Source organism: Prenolepis imparis, unplaced genomic scaffold (genome assembly GCF_030444845.1).
Source record: "Prenolepis imparis isolate NDT839.2.m4 unplaced genomic scaffold, iyPreImpa1.0 SCAF_10, whole genome shotgun sequence".
Classification (NCBI taxonomy): Eukaryota; Metazoa; Arthropoda; class Insecta; order Hymenoptera; family Formicidae; genus Prenolepis; species Prenolepis imparis.
The window spans coordinates 4,363,013-4,385,522 of record NW_028141168.1 but is presented as its reverse complement, the minus strand read 5'-3'; the positions used below and the strand labels follow the sequence as shown (position 1 = coordinate 4,385,522).

Genomic DNA, 22,510 nt, shown 5'->3' with positions numbered 1-22,510 from the left:
GAGTAGAAGCAACTGGTGGTCCTTTAGTGACGATATGATGTTCGACTTGATGGATCTTCGTCGTGGAAATCGGAGCAAAACGTGTCAGCTCAGGAAATTCAGCCAGGATCTTATTAAAAGGTGAGGCAGGAGAAGTTGTATAAACAGACAAATGATTGACTTTAGATAGTTTTCCTCTAAATGTTAGTCCGGTAACACTATCTAAAAGTCTTTTATTTTTTATATCTACTAAAATAGCATAATGATTTAAAAAATCTGCACCTAAAATAGGTCTTTGTATGTCTGCTACACAGAACTTCCATTTAAGGCTCCTCCGCAAACCTAGATTTAAAATTAATGTTTTTGATCCATAGGTATCGATCTTGGTTCCATTGGCTGCAAAAAGTTTGAGAGAAGAAACTTAAGTTTTCTGTACAAACTTTTTGGGAAGAAGTGAAACATCTGCTCCCGTATCAACTAAAAAGTTTATACTAGAGGACTTATCTGAGACAATGAGACGATTATGAGGTAAACCGTTCTTATCCGTCTCAAAATCCAACGGTGCAACTAGTTTTCCTTTTCCGCAATGGATTTGGACATATCGCAAGGAATAGTACATTTATACGCTTTGGCACCGAATTTTTTATGGTAAAAACAAATATTTTTGATCTCTTTATTATCTTTACTATAATTTTTATTTCTAGAAGATGATCTAAATCTTTTTCCTTTGTATCTGAATTTAGATTTGCTACGTGGACGCCGAACTTCTAGAGCAGCAATTCGTTTTTCAAGAACCGCAAGACTAGAGATTTTGACAGCTTTTTTATCTTCGGAAGAAGCAATTGTCGCAACTTGAAGACAATTATCACGTTCCAAAATTTTATCAGCTAATTCTGCCAATTTAATCAAAGGACTTTCTTCGACAACAGCCAGAGTGGCTTGAACTTGATAAGGTAATCTTTGCAACCAAATTGAATGTAAAATGTTGTCAGAAATAGCACCGCCAGCTAATTGCTTAATCTCTCTTAGTAAATCTGATGGCTTTTTACCATTTAATTCAACTCCAGCTAATAATTGGCGTAATCGTTTTTCCTCCGAATCAGTAAATCGATTAATCAATAAGTTTTTAACATGAAAATATTTATCTTTTTCAGGAGGGCTTTCTATAATCTCAGAAACTGCAACTAAGGCTTGTTCGTCAAGATGTCTAATCACCGAGTTGTATTTAATATCATCGGAACGAATCCTATATAGAGAAAATTCACTTTCTAATTGAGCGAACCATAACTTAGGTTGCTTATGCCAAAAATTCGGCAACTTGAGAAGACGGAATTCGTTGAAATGAATCTCGTGTGACTGACCTTGTAAGTGCTGATTATCACCAGTAAAACAGAGAGATTGAGACGCAGTAGCCTGATGCTGTCGAATATCCATATCCTCTTCATTAATTGGAACTGTTGCCGTTGCAGGAGTCGCAATCGGAGATCGATCCAAAGGCATCTTGAAATTCTTCTGAAGTACACGAAGTCCAGAAACTTGGAATCCTTGAAACTCGACGACTCAAAAATCTAGTCGGTTCGAAGCTCACAAGGAGAAACCGTACAAGGATCACAGCAGAAAAACTGGGAAAACTCGAAGTTCTCGTAGATCACTGATTTTAAATATGCCGTATAATCCAAAATAACGGGGTCACCAGTTGTGGGTATTTTATGTAAAATAACTAGACTTCGGATGTATTTTTAAATCTTTTTATATCAAGAAAGATGTGTACAAGAGAAATTTATTAAAGAGAGGTTTATTAAAGGATAATAATTGAATAAATGTTATAACCAAAATATAATCTGTTGTTAAGCCTCATTAATATATAACTAGAAGTTAGTAACAAATTAATTGAATGAGGTTGGTAACAATAAAAGTTCCTAAAATAAGGCAGGAATCGGAACAGGAACGCCACAAGGCTACGAAAAGACTGCCATCTTGTGGACTTTTTAAACTCATTAAAATATATAGTATGAAACTATATCTTATTAGTATAATAACTTTATATAGAATCTCTCTTAATCACAGGACGTACAATGAAACAAAACAGGAAGTTTACCTTATATCAAATCTCTAAAAAATTGAATTTTTTTTATCTTATTGTTAAACATATCCAATCACTTCAATAAACGTTCACATGATGGCAGGACAGAGATAGAAGTAATATAAAATTCTACATGTAGATAACAACACTAATCGGAGAGATAAGTACAGGGTACCATTTTACCCCGGGGGACCATTATACACAGGTTTGCTCTACTATATTTAGATTCGACGAAAAAAAGTAAATTTTATCTAGAACATTTGTTTGAAAAATGCTTCTATCAAAAGTTGTAAGCATTTAACTTTAAACAGTAGAGAAAATATTAGGAATAAGAATTATTTTTAAATAATAAAATCGAAAAGACTCTAATATAAAAATACAAATTCGGATATAAAGGACTAATAAGGGCTAATAAGCTAATAAGAGCCCTTATTTATACTTGAATTTGTATTTGTACATATCAGAGTTTTTTCGATTTTATTATTTTAAAATAATTCTTATTCCTAATATTTTCTCTATATTGTACGCAGGGCCTTACACAAGCAGTGGAGGAGGAGACCTGCCCGAAACGAACGAGTCTTCGTCCGATCCGATACACGTTCTCTCATTAAACAAAGTATAGAAATAATCTTTTGTTAGCTAAAAAATAGTGAAAATAATCTGTACAAAAATAAGTATGCGGATCGATTTCAAAACTACACGTTCGATGCAGTAGCGTTGGAAATGAATGGTAATAAAAGAAAAAGCAAGCAGAGATAAAAGTCAACTTTTTTTTATTAGAATTTTTATTTCGCGTTGCAGTTGATTGTTACATAAAATAATAAAGTTTGCATAGAGAATAAAATATGATGTCGGTATTAGCGCAAAAATCATGGGTACAGTTGATAAGAAAATCATGAGATCGTGTTAATTAGAGCGCACAACAATTAAGAGAGTTTAGTTGATGGAAGTGGATCGAAGAAAAGAGAATATTTAATGCGGGTGACAGCGAATACTCAACAACGTATGAATTGATGGATTCTTTTCTCTTCATGGACGGCTTCTTTTCTCTTCATATGCACATTATGAATATCTATTGTAATTGAAATTTTTTTGAATCTTTACGAAACTTTAATAATATGGGACCCAAAGACACGCAATTTGTTGAAACATTTTGAATAATCTTAATAAAAAAAATTGTTTAAAAAACAGAAGATTTAATCGAAGCATGTTCTTGAGGATGTTTTAGGACAGTACATACATAAAACTCAAAAGATGTTTTGTAAAAAAATCTATAACCGTGTATTTTTAATGAAGAAATGAATGAACTGACATACAATTTAGAATACGTCGGATATATAATCATGCATCGAGCCTCGACGGTTTAAGACCTAAACGATCGATTATGTATTCCGGCATGCAGTACGTAGGATTAATTGATTTTAACGAAAAGTTCTTGTCTAATAATGATAATGCGGTGAGACCGAACAAAGTGTGAAAAGGATCGACCATATCTCCAGGTCGATCGCTGAAACCGCCGGATTCGACGTCCTGACAAGTCAAAATGTAATCTATCTGTAATGAAAAATGGAAAGAAAATAGTTGTATTAGCTAATTAAATTGATATCAATATAATTGCTTGTTTTAGATCGTTGATTGGCTAACACAGAGGCACCAAAATGAAATCGTAAGAGAGAATGTTTTTTAATCTAAACAATATCAATTGATTGACAATTATTTATAATCCAATAAAAAATGTTATTCGAAGATATTTACTTACCAAAGCTTTTTTATCTATCCAATGAAGACGGCCTAGGATTGTCAGCGCCGACAATACCCACCAAGAGTAGCACACATCTGGCAACTTTTCGGGTCGGCCATTTAAACCACCGGAAGGTAACTGTCTCTCACATAACCACCATCCTAAACGATCAGCATCTATTAGATGCAGATGCTCTGGAAAAATATTTTAATAAGTCAGATTGATGTTTTCAGGACATTCTGTATGTTATATACCTGTTATCGAAAGCAGGCCTACGCAACAATAAATTAAACCCGCGTGACTCTCGGATCCTGGCTTTGAACCAAATCCTCCATCAAAATTCATACACTTCAAAACAAATTGCACTGCTTTCTCGATGTCTATCGCGTCTAAACGATTCTGAAATACATTAGTGATAATATAAAGAATTTATTTTAATTTTTTTAATTCAAGAATTAATTTTTTCTAAGATGTATTTAACGATGTTGCTGATCTGACAATCATCCTTAAATCCATTAAAGCCTAAGGATTTTCAGAAAAGTAATGTTTCCAAGAAGTATCTATTCTATCTCAAGAATTGATTTTCCTTTGAATAATTAAACGTTTCCTATTTTAATATACTTTGTCCTTGCAGGCATCCAAATTAGCTATTTGAGTCACTACGATATTTACCAAAAGTGACAAAGTTGCGACAGCGCAAAACGAAAATCTGACATCCACCTCACCCCACTGATCACCGGCAAAACTTCCATCCGGCTGTTGTCTTTCTTTGACATAATTTACAATTTTGTCAACATTTGTTACGTCCAATGAATCGTACATACACAGTATCTGAACAGCACTGAGTGTATAAAGTAAGTGCGGATCGTGCTGCATACTGGCACTAATACCACCACTGTCACTTTGACACTGTCCAATAAATTCTAGCACGTCCTCTTTATTAGTTTGCTCCAACTTTCCCATTAAATCTAGAGCAGTAAGACCCCAATACATTCCAGACATCCTCATGTGCTCGGTTTGAGAATAGTTCTAAAAAATAAAAATATGTTAATCCTAAAAAAAGTGTCCTGAATAAATGTACAAAATATATAAAATTCTGATTAAACCCATTACTATTTATACATTTAAAATATTAAATGTATCTCTACAGAGTGACACAATAAAAATTTACACAGCTATAAATGTATTTTCAGTTATTTCACTACAACTGATTTATATATGGGGTATTCCATATCAAATCAACGACTTTTTTCCCCGACCATTTTTTATTTGATGCATTTTTTTCATGTTTTTGTATCTATTGAAAGTAGCTTCCATGAATTTTTTTAGATTTTTATCTCTATCAATTTCCGAGATACACATTTTTTTAAAAATTGATTTAAAAAATTTTAAATATTTATAATTTGAAGAAAAATACTAATATTGTCATAAATAAGATGGTCGTTTTTTGTCTTTAAATGTATTTTTCGAAAAAAATATTGAAAAAATTAAAAAAAGAAAATTTAATAGTGTTTTAGTCAATTTTAACCGAAATTATTTTTTTTCCTGAATGAAATCTCTTCGATTATTTTTAAAAAAATTTATAACATTTTAGACTTAAAAACAAAATTTTTGAGCTATTGACGAAGAGGGAATTTAAATATTTTCGATTTTTTAAGATCATTTTTCGATTTTTTTTTAAATCGCACTTTTTAGTATTTTACACTATTCCTCCTATCAATTTAAAAAATAAAAACGAAAATTTTCCAATATATTTAAAAAATTAAAAATATTGGACTTTTCTTTTTTCCTGACCCTTAAAACTTCGAAATAAGTGCCTGTTAATTTTATAAATACTTATTTTTTTAATTGGAATGGTATAAAATACCAAAAAGTGCGATTTAAAAAAAAATTGAAAAAAAATCGTAAAATGGTCTTGAAAAATTGAAAATATTTGAATCCTCTCTTCACTAGTAGCTCAAAAATTTTATTTTTAAGTCTAAAATGTTACAAATTTTATTTAAATAATCGAAGGAATCTCATTCAGGACAAAAAAATAATTCCGTTAAAATTGACTCAAACACTATTAAGGCTCCTGCATACTCGATTGCCAAGTCCGTAAAATTTGTACGACAGCGCCACATTTGGCAAAACTATAAACTATTAAGCGTGAATATGACATAAATTATTCTTGCTACTTACAGCGTCATTTATCATTTTAGTGCAGTGTTTCTATTTTTAAAGTAATTGTGTTATAGTGTTAAAATATACTGAAAGCTCTCATTTTGTTATAATTTAATATGTAAAAGCAAATATTTATTTCATTTCGATACCTGTCAAACAGCTGGTTTTCGTCCTTGATTAGGCTCAATTCAATTCGACATATATAATGTTATTTATTGCTTACCCAAACAAAAGGAGAGTTTTCGGTATATTTTACAAGTCGGTTCTATCGGTTACAAACCCTATTTTATTGAAAAACATTTTTATTTTAGCGTAAGTCGCAAGAATTTTCATGGTATATTTTCTCGCTTCTGACGTCATCAATTCAAGATGGCTGCAGTGAGTATGCAGGAGCCTTAAATTTTCTTTTTTTAATTTTTTCAACGTGTGACGTTTTTTAAAGATTTATACCTAGATCAATCTAGTTTTTCTAAATGGAACTCTATTTTTATTACATAAACCGATTTCTATATACTATATAGGATAGTCAAAAAATGAATAATTACGAGATATTTTATACTTTAGTTGTTTAGTTTGACATTATCTTTTACATGAACTATGGCCGGTATTCATAGTCCGATCTTATATTTAAGATCGTCTTAAGTCTGGTCAGAGGTTGACTTAAGACCCCATTCAACCAATCAAATGGCTGTGTAGCATCTCAAGCTCGGACTTAAGACGATCTTAAATATAAGATCGGACTATGAATACCGGCCTATGAAATAACTAAATTACATAAACTATGAAAATCTTTTAAAATATTTATTTTAGGATGATCTTACCTAAATACTTTTATGCACAAAATAATGAGAGGAATTAATTGATGTAAAGAAAATATAGTTGTTTTTAAGAAAAAATATATAGCTCCTTGCAATTTACATACTTGCATTGCAAGATTATGTCAAATTAAAGTATAAAATATCTTATAAACTATTCACTTTTTTATCATCCTACCTTGTAACTTGTTATGCAAAATATTATAGAGAATCGATTTATATAAAAATAAAATATGGTAGTTCCATTAAAAAAATTTAAGGTGATCTTGTTTTTACCTTGGCAACACTAGTCAAGGCCAAAGTGATAAGTTTTGTAAATAGATATTTTTAAACCCTATAATTTTTATTTGAAACATTTTTTTCTAAAATTGTTTATGAGATATTCGATCGTTTCTAGACTTTCAAAACACCTTGTAGATAACAAAACTGTTAAAATAGACTCTTACATATTCATCTTTGTTGGTCCCATATGAAATGAGATAGTTTGCATGCTTCTCCATTAATAATTCTGGAATATTGCTTGGTAATTCAATATCATGCTTCAATGTTGCCTATACAAAAAAATAGTAATACAATATGAATCATCAATGTAATTATATAGAGATTTGCATATTATTAAGATCTTGATTAGAGAGGGTACAAAAATTGATTAATTTTCTAAATACATTCTATTTTACGCATATCAACTTTTTCTTCAAGGTAACTACATAGGTTAGACTTACCATCTTGTAATCGTTGCGCGATAATTATAAATTATGCTAATATATAATTGTACTCTTTTTAGGTACTCATCGTCGTGAATCTGAAATTGTATTCTGAATTCAATTGGCAAGTTTAAAATTAAAGACAATTATTTAAGCACAGAATAATCGAAAGAGAATACAAACCATTTAATAAAAACATTTCTCGAACAAATAATGCATCTGATGAGATCGAGTGAATTCTGACATTTCACCAACATGATTTAGCGATATAATTTATCACTCCTGACAGATATCGAACGTAATTATAATTACGTAAATACATAAAAACGTCATATAACACGCATACAGCACGCAGCAATGCGTAAATCACAGATGAGATAGGAAAATAGATAGCTAACTCCTGTATTTCGCTTTGAAAGAGTATTCGAAGCGCCACTTCAGTGAATGTACATGAACTGGAAGAGGCCCAAATGGACACAGTACATGGACGTAGGAAATATCTGGGATGGAACCTTTACCGCCGTAGAGTTAGCAGATGAATTGAATATTTTCTAATTATTCTTTTTCATATAATTTGGGAATCGTTTGGGGAAGTTTAGGAAAACCATTTGAACATTTGGGAAATAATATTTTTTTTATAACAAAATTTTATCGAACGTCAAGTTGGCAGATAGTAATTATATTTAATAAATATTTTGAACGGAATCGATCTGAAATCATTTGGGGATGATATATTCATTGTTATTTTTATTTGCGAAAAGTCACTTTTTTATAATTTAAATAAACTTGTAATTTTATCGAACGTCAAGTTAGCAGATAACAATTATGTTTAATAAATATTTAGAACGGAATCGATTGGAAATCATTTAAGGGATGATATATATTCATTGGCCTAGTTTACATCGTCGAAACGTTGGTACGCGTATTAAATTTGGTGTGCATCAAAGCTTTAGTACGGGTACGTTTACATCGAATGTACTAAAATATGAATAAAATAAGTGTGCCAAAGTGTACAAGTTTTATATGTTTCAAAATTTACAATATACTCGATTTAATTAAGGTTATGCGCAACACTAACATCATCGTCATTCGTATCATTTGATACGCGTATAGTTTAGTACGATACTCCTACTTGATACGCTCGTACCAAATTGATCCGGCAGCGTTTACATCGTGCGTACTAAATATTTAGTACGAATTTGGTACAAATATAGTACCTGGGGCTCGATTCTTGAATTTATTCGCAAGAGAAACGTATGCGCAAATTCGGCTCTTACAGAAAAGTTGCAAGAGTTGATTGGCTAAAAGCCATGCGATAGCCAATCAACTTGCAACTTTTCTGTAAGAGCCGAATTTGCGTATACGTTTCTCTTGCGAATGAATTCAAGAATCGAGTCCCTGATACGCGTATCAAGTGCACGATGTAAACTAGGCCATTGTTATTTTTATTTGGGAAAAGTCGCATCTCATCACATGTCTTTGCATTGTTTACCTCATCGGCATTAAAAATTGCATGTTTATTGAAATTATAATAAAAAAGAAACAAACAAACAGATTAAACAGCTTTTTTGCATAAAAAATACATTATAGCAAAATTTATTAGGGCCGGTCACAGACCTAGTTTACACCGATTGTTTGATACGCGTATCAAGTGCTTGATGTAAACTAGGCCTAAAGGCTGGATTATAGGCCTAGTTTACAGCGATCATTTGATACTCGTATCAAGTAGTGCATTTGAGCAGCCAATAAATAAACAAATTTAATAGTTATTTACTATTTGATACGCGTATCAAACGATCGGTGTAAACTAGGCCATAGAGGCCCTAATTTTTTCCGTAACCGTAAATTTAAGGATTCAACCAATCGCGTTGCTTGATTCGGCAACGTGATTGGTTGAATCCTTAAATTTACGGTTACGGAAAAAATTTACGGCCTCTATAATCCAGCCTTAAGCCTAGTCTACAATAGAGTCGTAAAGTCGTAAACGTAAGAAATTGACCAATCACAGTCGATTATTCTCCTCGAATTCAACTGTGATTGGTCAATTTCTTACGTTTACGACCTTACGACTCTATTGTAGACTAGCCCTTAACGCTGGGTCCACAATAAGTGATTTAAGCCCTAAGCCTTAAGAAATTGATCAATCGCAGTCAAGTATGAGGAGAAAACTCGACTGTGATTGGTCAATTTCTTAAGGCTTAGGACTTAAATCACCTATTGTGGACCCAGCGTAAAGCCTAGTCTACAATGGCAGTAAGCAGTATAGAGTAAGCAGTAAGCAGTAAGCAGTATGAAATGGGAATTGCCCATTTCGTTACTCCCGGTCTTTACATCCACTAAAAACAGTATACTCTCTATTCCTACAGCCTTGTTATTGCCATTGTATACTGTTTTTAATGGATGTAAAGACCGGGAGTAACGAAATGGGCAATTCCCATTTCATATTGCTTACTGCTTACTGCTTACTCTATACTGCTTACTGCCATTGTAGACTAGGCTTAAGGCCATTGCACGTACAAAAATTTTAATCGTAATCGTAAGGCCGTAAGCAAATCGTCCAATCATAGAGAAGAATTATCATAACGTAATAAGAATGCTTGACTGTGATTGGACGATTTGCTTACGGCCTTGCGATTACGACTAAAATTTTTGTACGTGCAATGGCCTTTAAGACTGTACGGTATTCATAGTCCGTTCTTATTCCAAGACCGTCTTTTAAGCCGGGTCTACATTGGTCGTAGAATCGTAGATCGTAAGAAAATTGACCAACCACAGTTAAGGGTCGGCAGGCGACCCAGGCAAACTCCGAATTGATGTTGGAGACCTCGCGCGGTGACAACGCGAAACTCCGGTTTCAGTGTTACCAACGTTGAAAAATCAATTTCAGGTTCTATGTAGTGGTGTATATCCGTACACGTACACACTATTGCATTGCTCACGCGGACGCACGGTAGAGAGACAAGGATCGATAATCACGTTATCCTTGTTCCTCTACCGTGCTAATCACGTGACATGCTACACGCGAGATACGGCCTGAAAATGCTTTCTGGCCTTCCGTAGCAGAAGGCAGGAATGTAGCAAGGCTAATAAGCACCCACTTTTTGTAAATTTTATATATGCTTATGCACATATGTGCGTATATATAACAAATAGTATCAAAAATTTATATATATGTCTCCAAATTGTACAATGATAAATAATAATGATAAAATAATAATTCGCAGAGTGAACTAATATACAACATGTAAGACACAAGCGCTTATTAGACTTGGCAATTTATTGCTTTTTCACTTCTACTTTTTTATCGATATTTTATGTATCGTCAGCGCGATAGAGAGACAAGGAGAGAACGAGTATTAATTCTTGTCTAACATGTAGTGGCAATTGTAGATTTATAGGCTAACAAATATGTATTACTTAATTACTTTTTGATTATATTGATGTTACTGTATAAGAATACTTGCTCCATATAAATCGTGATGTAAAGAACATACGAGTAACATATTATAAATAGCTCAATGCAAGGTGTTCGGTCTGTCACCCTGAAGACTCAAGTTCAAGTCTATCAATATGATTTTTTTTAATAATATATTAGAATATATAAAAATTATTTTAAAAAATATATTTTTAAAGGCGATTAACTTTAAGAATTTTTAAATATTGAAAAGATCAATTATTTTACAACTATCATATACATAAAAATGCAAAATAATTCCGTGAATAAATTAATGTATCCTGTAATAAATCAATAATTAATATAATATATATATATATATATATATCAGGGACCCGGACCAAAACCGATAACCGTTCCATAACCGTTTTTTTAGTAGAACAGAAACCGTAAACCGTATTGAAATTCTGATAAATTTATAACACCGGAACCATAACCGGACCGTTAAATTATTTTCGGTTTACGGTTCTTTTCGGTATTTTTTTCTGTTTTTGCGCAAATGACGGAAGTGTCATGATAACTCTCTCCTCGAAGTGCAATATTATACAATTATAATTATAAGAGTATTTTTGTGTCGCCAGTGAAGAATAAAATTAAGCAATTATTGTAAACGACCCAACTGGCTTAATTGATCTTTATTAATTCGATATCATATATAAATATACAGACTACGTTTCGACTTTTGGTTCAGGTCCTTATCAAGTCTAAAATTAAAGGATAATACTATATAGAAGGAATCATTTTATAAAAGCATAGCGCAAACCAAGTTGAAAACAACAATTATTATAAAGTAAATGATTAAAACATACCTTACTTAAATTTTTTTTCTTTTTTCAACATGTTACAATTCTCTCTGTACTAAACGTTTCGTATAGATGGTAAAAAACGAACTAAGTTAGACATCCTTTATTATTCTATCATAAATAGGGTTTAAATTCTCTGTGTCTTTATGTAGGTTAATCGTGTTGTTAAATTTTTTTATATAAAACATTTCAGCTATCTCTCTTTTCCTAGTATGTGTTTCACGATGTAAAATATTAAAGGTTGTCCATTTAAAGTCATGTAAATATTCATTTCTATGTTTGCTTATAACGCTTTGGTTACATCATTAACAACTTACAATTAGTCGATCACGCTATTTTGTTATCTGATGAACATTTCCATAATAAGAACTTACATATTGTTAAGGGAATCTTGTCTAATAATTGCTAAAGCAAACATAGAAATGAATATTTACATGACTTTAAATGGACAACCTTTAATATTTTACATCGTGAAACACATACTAGGAAGAGAGATAGCTGAAATGTTTTATATAAAAAAATTTAACAACACGATTAACCTACATAAAGACACAGAGAATTTAAACCCTATTTATGATAGAATAATAAAGGAAGTCTAACTTAGTTCGTTTTTTACCATCTATACGAAACATTTAGTACAGATGAGAGAATTGTAACATGTTGAAAAAAGAAAAAAATTTAAGTAAGGTATGTTTTAATCATTTACTTTATAATAATTGTTGTTTTCAACTTGGTTTGCGCTATGCTTTTATAAAATGATTCCTTCTATATAGTATTATCCTTTAATTTTAGACTTGATAAGGACCTGGGGCTCGATTCTTGAATTCATTCGCAAGAGAAACGTATGCGCAAATTCGGCTCTTACAGAAAAGTTGCAAGTTGATTAGCTAAAACCCATGCGATAGCCAATCAACTTGCAACTTTTCTGTAAGAGCCGAATTTGCGTATATGTTTCTCTTGCGAATGAATTCAAGAATCGAGTCCCTGAACCAAAGGTCGAAACGTAGTCTGTATATTTATATATGATATCGAATTAAGAAAGATCAATTAAGCCAGTTGGGTCGTTTACAATAATTGCTTAATTATAATTATTTTTTAAATGTTCTGAAACGTGTATGTATTATCGCAATAATGATAGCTGTGAAGATATTATATTTTCTAAACAAGGTATAAGATTTTATTGACCAACACTGACTAAGATTAATTCTTATATTATAAGACTTAATTTGGGAATAATCTCAATTCGAGATTTATTTCCCGACTCCCCTCTAACCCCCCTATAAAATTATAGGCGAGAAAAATATAGATCCGAAAATCGCTGAATCGGGAATCCTTTCCCGATTCAGCGATTTTCGGATCTATATTTTTCTCGCCTATAATTTTATAGGGGGGTTAGAGGGGAGTCGGGAAATAAATCTCGAATTGAGATTATTCCCAAATTAAGTCTTATAATATAAGAATTAATCTTAGTCAGTGTTGGTCAATAAAATCTTATACCTTGTTTAAAAATTCGACTGGCAAATCACATCTCATTATATTTTCTGTTTTATATATATATATATATATATATATATATATATAAAGTATATATAAATTATATTACTTTAAAAAATTATTATTAATTTTTATGACATATGAAAATATATTTATATATGTATCTATATTATATATACCTATATCTAAATATATTTTTATGTATAATATGAAGTGTTGTTTATTTATGTCATAAAAATTAATAATAATTTTTTAAAGTAATATAATTTAGAAATTAATTTAATTAGAAAAACAAAAAGTAAAAATTTTTAAAAACCGGAACCGTAACCGAAAAAATCATAATTTAAACGGTTTCGGTTTTTTTATTTATCAAAAAACCGAAACTGGAACCGGAACAATTATTCAATATTTTATTAAACCGTAACCGAAACCGAACCCTAATTTTGTTTCGGTCCGGATCCCTGATATATATATATATATATATATTGATTACTGATTTAGAGAGATAGATTTATTACTGGATTAATTTATTTACCGAATTTTTTGCATTTATATATACAATGTGTTTGTAGTTGTAAAATTATTGAAATATTTTCAATATTTAAAAATTCTTAAGTATCGCCTTTAAAAATATATATTTTTAATAATTTCTATATATTCCAATAATAATAAATATAAAAAAATATATATATATACCGATAGACTTGAACTCGAGTTTTCAGGGTGATAGACCGAACACCTTGCATTGAGCTATTTATATGTTATTCATAAGTTCTTTATATTATTCTTTATGCAGCTGATATTTTTATACAGTAACATCAATAAGAAATCAAGATAACACATACTTGTCAATCACACACATATATATATATATATATATATATATATACATATATATATACATATATATAAACTTATAAATATTTTAAATATTCTTTCTAAATTATACATATAATAATCCTTAAAAAAAATATATATTTTAATATTTAATAAATCATTATTCTATAATTTGAGATACATAATATATGCGAGATACGGCATACAATAAGATACAATTATTGGAAGATATTGTTAGGAGCAAGATCTAAGATATCGTTATCCTCGTTTTACATATACAGAGAAACAAAGGTAATACGATAGCCGGTTCTTGTTGACATTATCTTTCAATAATCGCATCCGTGTGCTCAACATATTAGTATTTGTGCCTACATGGACGCTACTACATACGCGATGCAAGAGAGACAAAGACAGAACGATTATCTCTCTCCTTGTCAAGCTGTCAGTATGTTACCACGAAAATTTCCCCAGTTCCTTAGATCTAGTGAGAATCGTATCGTCCAGATTTCTCATCAAATAAGTGACATAGCTTCGTGATTTTTTTTTAAATATATTCTTTATATAATAATGCAATCAGCTAAAGAGCCCGATTTTGCATTTTTGGTCTTAAAAATTTATAATAAATTAAATACGGACTCGCGGCTAACCCAACCTTACCCGTTGCTAACTGCACATTTCCCCAAGTTTATTAAAAAATTTTATTTTCACCTTTTTTTAATAAAATAGCTCTTTAGCTGATTACAGTCGAGCTTACTGATTAAGAATATCGTAAATTTAATGAGATTCATTCAGTATTCTGGCTAAAATCTGGATTATAGAATCCGTAATTCCCGGCCGGCCGACAGGCGTCTCCACCGTGTCGCCTGCCGACCCTTAATTATTTTTGAAATAATCGACTGTGGTTGGTCAATTTTCTTACGATCTACGATTCTACGACCAATGTAGACCCGGCTTTAAGTAATGTCTTAAGCCGGGTCTACATTGGTCGTAGAATCGTAGATTGTAAGGGTGAAAACCCATGCAGCGGAATAGCAGAACGCGGAACCAGCGGATCGCCAATCACAGAATTATTCCCATAGAGCTCGACGAAGGGTTCTATCGGAATAACTCGGTGATTGGCGATCCGCTGGTTCCGCGTTCTGCTATTCCGCTGCATGGGTTTTCAGCCTAAGGAAATTGACCAACCACAGTCGATTATTTAAAAAAGATTTAACTGTGGTTGGTCAATTTTCTTACGATCTACGATTCTACGACCAATGTAGACCCAGCCTAACCAATGTATTGTGCTACTAGGGTATCTACTTTATTTAATAAAAAAATTAATATAAAATTAAAAAAAAATATAAAATTCATTTTTAAGAAAATTTTAAAAATTAAATTAAAATAACTATTCTTAGAAAATAGAAAATTAAATTAATTTCTAGGAAAATTTAATAAATTAAACTTATTTTTAGAAAAAAATAAAATAAAATTTATTTCTTAGAAAATTAGAAAAGTTATATTTAATTATAAAAAAATTAAAATTAAAAATTAGAGAAAATTAAAATCTCCCTCTACGAGAACTTTTTCACTTATTTGTATTACTACTGTATCGTGTGCAATTGTTTTTTCATTCTTTTCATAATTTTATCGTTAAATAATTTTGAATGCATTTTACTTTAAAAATTAAATGCTTATAATTTTTGATAGAAACATTTTTCAAACAAATGTTCCATGTAAAATTTACTTCTTTTTTTCCGCAGAATCGAAATAATATGTACCAATTTTATGGAAAGTGTTCTATCTAAAATTATACTCCTCCTTGTTTCCCGAGGAGTGGAGACGACTTTAAATTTACATAGTTAAAAAGGCCCTTGAATACATGAAACTTTCTCTTGAACATCTTTTTGATTCGATAAATATTTTTCAAGTTATTGATTTGTTATACAGGATGGTCTACGTATAAATAATAAGTGTTTACACTTATTTATACGTAGGCCACTTTGTATAAATCTTCTTTTCCTACGAAAATGTCTATCTCTCTCTCTCCCCCCTCTCTCTCTCTCTCTCTCTCTCTCTCTCTCTCTCTTTCTCTCTCTTTCTCTGTCTCTCTCTTGATGCATTTCATATCATGCTTCGTCGTACTTTGGAAATATATAGATTCAAAAATTCGAAAGTCATTCTGAAAAGCCTGCGTCACAGATGTTACGATGCACAACGCTCTCTGTGATAATTTTGATTGGCCAACGGAACACAGTTCAACATGGAGTACGTTGGTACGTGCTAAATCCTGTTTATTTTTCATGTGCTTTCTCATAAAAATTTTTCCCACACAATCATATTCTTCAGCCTCCCTTTCGCTCTTTTCTTTCAATCGTATAAAAAACAGAAGTAGTTGACAGATCGATGTTCGCGATGTTCCGTCGAAATGCATTATTGCATGCGTTGTGTGTATGGCAGATAATTTTATGACCTGCTTCTCTCTCTCTCTCTCTCTCTCTCTCTCTCTCTCTCTCTCTCTCTCTCTCTCTCTCTCTCTTTCTTTCTATGCTCTTGTTTTTATCGAAAGTTTCTCTATGTGCATTTGATTAGATTATCATTGGATTCTTCAATGCAACATAATGTGTACGTTTTCGCAAAATATATATTTTTTTCAAGTAGATACAACTCGAAACTCGCGTTAACCTTTCAGTATTTTCGCAAAAAGAATGTTTGTACTTTATTTATGTATGTGGGTGTTTTATAATAAATAAGACACTGAATTTAATTCATATAAATTAGTTAATCTGAGTTAATATAGTTAATAATACATATATGTATATTCAATAGTTATATATATATATATATATATATATATAGTAAAAATATTTAATATTATGTGTATATAATATATTTAATATTTAATCAGTGTTACTATATATATATTAATAAAATAATTATTAATTATTATAAAACGATTGCAGAAGTTCTTGCGAGAAAAGATTTGCATTACATGAGGATTTACAATTTTGATTCTCTTTTTATCTTTCCAGATACTGTAAAGAACGATGACAATGACAGTTGTTGCAACTCGTCCCCGTGTTCAGAACTCGCATCAAATCCAAAGTCCACAGAAACCTTTGAAACAAATGCAAAAGAACTTACAACAGAACAGGAAAACAATATTGGAACATCACAAAATGCAACTGCAACTGCCTTGCAAGAACCGCCCATGGAGAATATAAATTTCACAGTGATTTACAACAAACAGAAGATTAGTGTGAATTTTGCTTTAGACGGTACGGTTGCCGAATTAAAAACACATTTGCAGAAAATTATCTCAGTACCACAAGCGATGCAGAAAGTTATGTTTAAAGGATTAGCCAAAGATGATCAGACTCTTAGGAATTTGGGAATAACAAAAGGTGATAAATTAAGATTTATATCGTATATCTTAGAATTGTACAAAACATTTATTTCTTTGGCATATAAAATTGTTCTTTAACTTTATCTTATAATATCTAAGGTGCCAAAGTCATGATAGTTGGATCGAAATTAGACGACGTCTTAGCTGTGTCAATTCCAACAAAACAAGATCTCGTAGATGAAACTGTCTCTGCAGTAAGCAAAGAACCCCTTTCACAGCAGAAAGTGCATAGGAAGGTCTTAGATAAAGGTATTCCAGAGGATGTGATGCCAGGAATACTAGATAGCAAGGTTGTATAATTTCTATAGTTTATTTTATATATATTTCTATAATGAAACTTATACTACAACTAATTCCATATATAGGAACCTTTGCCTGAATTTCCATTAGCTGGAATGTTAAACAAGTCTGGCGGGAAAGTTAGATTAACATTTAAATTGGAACAAGATCAACTTTGGATTGGCACAAAAGAAAGAACAGACAAAATACCTATGAATTCAATAAAAGGTGTTCACAGTGAACCTATTCACGATCATCCTGAGTATCATATTATGGTATATATATTGTCTTTAATATTATGCTGCAAATTTAATGATCTTATTTTTATGAATAATCTAATAATAATATTTAAACTCTTGTAGGGAATACAATTAGGTACTACAGAAGCATCAAGATACTGGATATATTGGGTTCCTGCACAGTACATATCTGCTATTAAAGACGCTATTCTTGGCAAGTGGTGTTATTTCTGATTCGCTGGAAATTTCATTTTCTGTGAATCACAATTTTGCAACTCACAGAAATTGAGCAAAACTAAATCAAGTGTAAACATTGATACAAACACTGCTGTTCCATTGACATAAAAACTGTCAGCTAGTCACACACATTTTTAACAGTAAGTAATAATTTATTTTGAGTTGCATTACATCATCAAGAATATCCAATAAACATAGTCTATCTTACTAAGAAAATAATTTAGGTGACAATCTTGTTTTATTGGGAGAAAAAATGTAAACACACTATATGCCAATGTTTTATATTTTCATAGTCAAGATTTAAGTGTAATCTGAATTTTCTACACAGCTGAATGTAAGTTAGACAGTCTTTTACACGAGAACTGTGATTAGTGGAACTTCCATAATTAATGTGTTGTGATAATATTATATGCGTCTTTGAATATATGATTAAATTCTTTGTTTTTATTTTATCAAAATGTCGTATTTATAAATTTTTGAAATCTGCAATTTTATTTAAAATTTGTAAAAATGATTTATGCGCGTGTGTGTGTGTTTGTGTTGTGTGTATGATTCCATCTATTGATAAAACTTTTTTGAAATAAAAATATTAAGTTGATCTGGATATTATGATATAAAAGTTATATAATTGAGATAAAATATTAATCGAAGGAAAATATTAATAACAATAATATATTATTTATTTAATAAGAGATTTTTATAAATTTCTATTTTATCAATCAATTAATTCTTTTGCTACAGTTATGTCTGTGTGAGTATGTATGCTTTGTATGTATGTGTATGTACCTCCAATAAATGCGCCATTATTTTCACGAAGACCATATATTCTTCACAGAATATATGTAGTAAGTATAATAAAGAAATATTTTTCTGCCATTTTCATGCTTAAAAATTGCACAGAAAATGCCACCCATTAGAAATGTATAGTGCTTTCTGTTATGAGGATGTTCCAGCAAAAGACAAAATTTTAATACTACATTTATAAGTAAACTTTTGAAGCAATCATTAATGAAACCTATGATTCATTCGTTCATTTTATATAACTTGCTCAGTTTGTGTATGTATTGAATATAATTTAATATGATCATACTTGTATAAATATTTCCATACAATTCTGTATGAAGTCTACTTTTGGTACATGTTAAGTTTTAAATTTATTTTTTTTTTGTTTCTGCAACAAACACACTCTTTTTGCTGAATTTTAAAGACTTTTTTAGTAATTATATGATTTACATGGGACAACATAATCCAAATTTATACATGGTTTTTTTCTATATGGAATAATTTTTATTCATTTACAAGATTTTAATAAATATAACTATATTTAATATTAGTAGGATTTTCATCTCCAAATGTGTGACTTTACAACTCTGCCATTAGTGCAGATTAAGTAAGACACATTCTGTATATTATATATTTCTTTTTTTAATAATGCAAGTTTATTACACATTTCATATATACAAATTTATTATACATTACAACATATTATTTTGTCATCAATCAAAGCAGTTCTCGTGAATAAAAAAAAATGGATTAACAAGGTTGTCGTTTCAATATAGAGTAACAACGAATATTTCACGTTTATAATTAAATTAAAAAATTCATTTTATGATTAAATCTAGTAGCAAAAAATATCAAGTGTCTCCACAAAAGATCAAACCGAATCAATTCATTACTATGCCATGATCTGTGAGAACTATATATGAAAAACTTATATATGCTCTTTAATATTGTAAGTGCTGTAAGTTTTATACCTTTTATGTAAGAGAATTGCGCGAATAAGAAAAATAAAAATGGTGGTAATTCATGTGTGCAATTAATAAAATCTATCTAATTAAAAGAGAGATATGCTTTGGAAGTCGGTTTGAATAGGACTTGTACATTACGTTATGTGTGATTTGATAAAATAGAAATACTTCTGAAACTGTTTTTCAATGCATTTTAATCTTTTTAATCACAATTCAAGACCCAATTGAAAATAAGAGAATTAGAGAATTAAATAGAGTGTTTAAATCTCAATTATAATTACGGGTATGTTGAAAATTAATATAAATATTTATTAAAAAATTATTAAAGGAATTTGAAATAATTACTTTTGTTATCCTTTTATGTTTTATTTTTATTTTACATTGTCCCAGATAGCAAGTTGCCGATCAATTTACTTGAAATTGCTTTGATTAAGTTGTTTTCAATATTGAGGAAAGCGGCTTCCGATTTTATCTATTAAATTGTCGATTGTTATTGCTATCGACAATTGTGAGCAACTTGAGAGCAACAATTGCTTTCTTAATAAAAAGTTATTGGAAATCACAGAGCAACATGACGAAAACAATTTCCACCTAAAATTTTAACAACTAGTGTAGGCAACTATTGTTCGTATAATGCCTTTATGTTAACCTAAACGAAATTCTATTAGCTCGATGATAGCAACATAATGACAACTGAATGAAAACTTGTGTCAAGCAACGATTTTCTTTCTTATGCCAAGGAACGCTTGGCTATCTGGGGTATAGTATTGTTACAATACTATTTCATCAGTCAATTATACTATGCAATTGTATATAGTTACATTAGTTACTCAATTAACAATAGGGTTGTCAATCGACTTGCAGATTTAAAAAAAGGTGCGAATTCATGGGATGCTCGTTTCAGCGTTGCACGTGGTCACGTGATTTCGATTCAGGAAAAAAAAGCTGAATTTTTTCAACTTTTAGCCTATCGATATAATACTGCCGCTATAAATTTGATGTTAAACTCTTTTCAAGCGTTTTTCACAATGTAGCGTCAACTTTGATCAGATGATCTACTAATCTATACTTTGACGCTAAACATGACCGTCAGCTGAAAAGGCACCTTTTGATGAGGGGATCATCGCGATCAAAGATCAAATCGATATTAAACATTGAAAATTAACATCAAACGATAAGGGTGATCAATCTACAACTTATTCATCATTAAGGATTAATTCCCAACCTACCTACATTTATCATTGATGAAGATTAAATTCACAACTTTTACATATCAAAAACTTTAATAGTCAATGCTCAATGTACACCCAAATCTAATTGTATAAGTGTTAACACTTAACTTTGATGACGAATACTCGCCCTGTGATGATTAACATTTATGGGTGTTAAATATCAAAATTGAGTGTATTTTTCGGTTAATTCCCAACCTACATTTATCATCAAAGGTTAAACCCACAACTTGCATCAAACCTTATAATAGTTAATGGCAAGTATTCGTCAGAGAGTCTCTCTGTATTCGCGTACACTAGGAATAATTTTCCAAAAAATAGTTTATTTCTGTGTACACTTTATAAGTGATAAACAAATAATTATTTGTTTATATTATAAACTCGTTCTTTCTTAATAATAAATATTTCAAAAATAAATATAAATTATAACATTTTATCAAAACAATAAAGTAACGAAAAATAATGATATTCGAAAGCACACAAAGTATTATTCGTACATCCTAATTTTTTTAATGATAAAAAAATTAATATTTTTTCGGGTATCTCTTTTGAAGTCGATCACTGTAATTTTCGTAGCATCGAATCAATGAGAATATTTCTAACGATAGATGAAATAATATCGTTCCAAAATTTTAATGTTTGCCTTTTCCTTTTATTACTCCATTTTCGAGAATAATCCACAAATATTCTCTTATAATCCACGATTATTCTCGAAAATGGAGTGAGGAAGAGGCAAATCGAATCGTGTAGATTTTATTAAAATTTTGGGACGATATTTCACCTATCGTTACGAAATATCTCATTGATTCGATGTTACGAAAACTACAGACAATGATCGACTCCAAGGGATACCCGAAAAAATATTTATTTTGTTTTTATTATTAAAAAAATTAGGGTGTACAAATACTTTGTGTGCTTTCGAATATCATTATTTTTTATTGTTTTGAGGTATAAAATGTTATAATTTATGTTTTATTTTTGAGATATTAAGAAAGAACGAGTTTATAATATAAATAAATAATTATTTGTTTATCACTTATAAGTACACAGAAATAAACTATTCTTTGCGAAAATTCCTAATGTACGAATACTTTTTACACTCACTGCGTATACCAAATGTTAATACTCAACTTTGATGACGAATACTCATCAACTTTTACGCTCAAATTTGAGTATATTTTTCAATTAATTTTCTTACGCTTATCATATTGAGTCGAGGGTTGAACCTACAATAACTTGCATCAAACTTTAATATAGTATAAATAAACGCTTAAAAAATAAATATATACACCAAAATTTAATGTTGAAATATTCAACTTT

General features: G+C 30.4%; 2 protein-coding genes and 1 long non-coding RNA gene across 4 annotated transcripts; 2 read left to right on the top strand and 1 right to left on the bottom strand.

Annotated features, from left to right (window-relative positions):
• Positions 1 to 267: 267 nt before the first annotated feature.
• Positions 268 to 2,741, top strand: LOC145941810 (uncharacterized). The gene is made up of 5 exons (XR_014426221.1): positions 268 to 627; positions 723 to 932; positions 1,134 to 1,343; positions 1,449 to 2,267; positions 2,593 to 2,741. It is a non-coding gene; the product is annotated as an uncharacterized LOC145941810 (long non-coding RNA).
• Positions 2,742 to 2,818: 77 nt separating this feature from the next.
• On the bottom strand, positions 2,819 to 7,893 carry Betaggt-ii (geranylgeranyl transferase type-2 subunit beta). The gene is made up of 7 exons (XM_083048134.1): positions 7,669 to 7,893; positions 7,504 to 7,583; positions 7,228 to 7,332; positions 4,476 to 4,832; positions 4,058 to 4,202; positions 3,822 to 3,997; positions 2,819 to 3,616 (listed from the first exon to the last, which is right to left on the bottom strand). The coding sequence occupies exons 2-7, from the start codon at positions 7,504 to 7,506 to the stop codon at positions 3,404 to 3,406; spliced, it is 999 nt and encodes a 332-aa protein (XP_082904260.1). The 5' UTR covers positions 7,507 to 7,583; positions 7,669 to 7,893; the 3' UTR covers positions 2,819 to 3,403.
• Positions 7,894 to 16,214: 8,321 nt separating this feature from the next.
• LOC145941884 (ubiquitin domain-containing protein UBFD1) lies at positions 16,215 to 20,142 on the top strand. Of its 2 annotated transcripts, none has more exons than XM_083048270.1 (5): positions 16,215 to 16,328; positions 17,085 to 17,456; positions 17,558 to 17,748; positions 17,824 to 18,012; positions 18,100 to 20,142. In XM_083048270.1, exons 1-5 carry the CDS (start codon positions 16,316 to 16,318, stop codon positions 18,208 to 18,210), a joined length of 876 nt encoding a protein of 291 aa, XP_082904396.1. In that variant the 5' UTR covers positions 16,215 to 16,315; the 3' UTR covers positions 18,211 to 20,142. The 2 variants fall into 2 exon arrangements, with proteins under 2 accessions (XP_082904396.1, XP_082904397.1); XM_083048271.1 differs by lacking the exon at positions 16,215 to 16,328 and adding an exon at positions 16,354 to 16,677.
• The last annotated feature ends 2,368 nt before the right edge of the window (positions 20,143 to 22,510 follow it).

Coding starts and splice junctions, on each gene's coding strand:
- Betaggt-ii (XM_083048134.1), bottom strand. Junction 4,203..4,475: donor TCGCAACTTTGTCACTTTTG/GTAAATATCGTA, acceptor AATGTATTTCAG/AATCGTTTAGACGCGATAGA. Junction 3,998..4,057: donor AGGCCTGCTTTCGATAACAG/GTATATAACATA, acceptor ATATTTTTCCAG/AGCATCTGCATCTAATAGAT.
- LOC145941884 (XM_083048270.1), top strand. Junction 17,749..17,823: donor CAGGAATACTAGATAGCAAG/GTTGTATAATTT, acceptor TTCCATATATAG/GAACCTTTGCCTGAATTTCC. Junction 18,013..18,099: donor ATCCTGAGTATCATATTATG/GTATATATATTG, acceptor AAACTCTTGTAG/GGAATACAATTAGGTACTAC.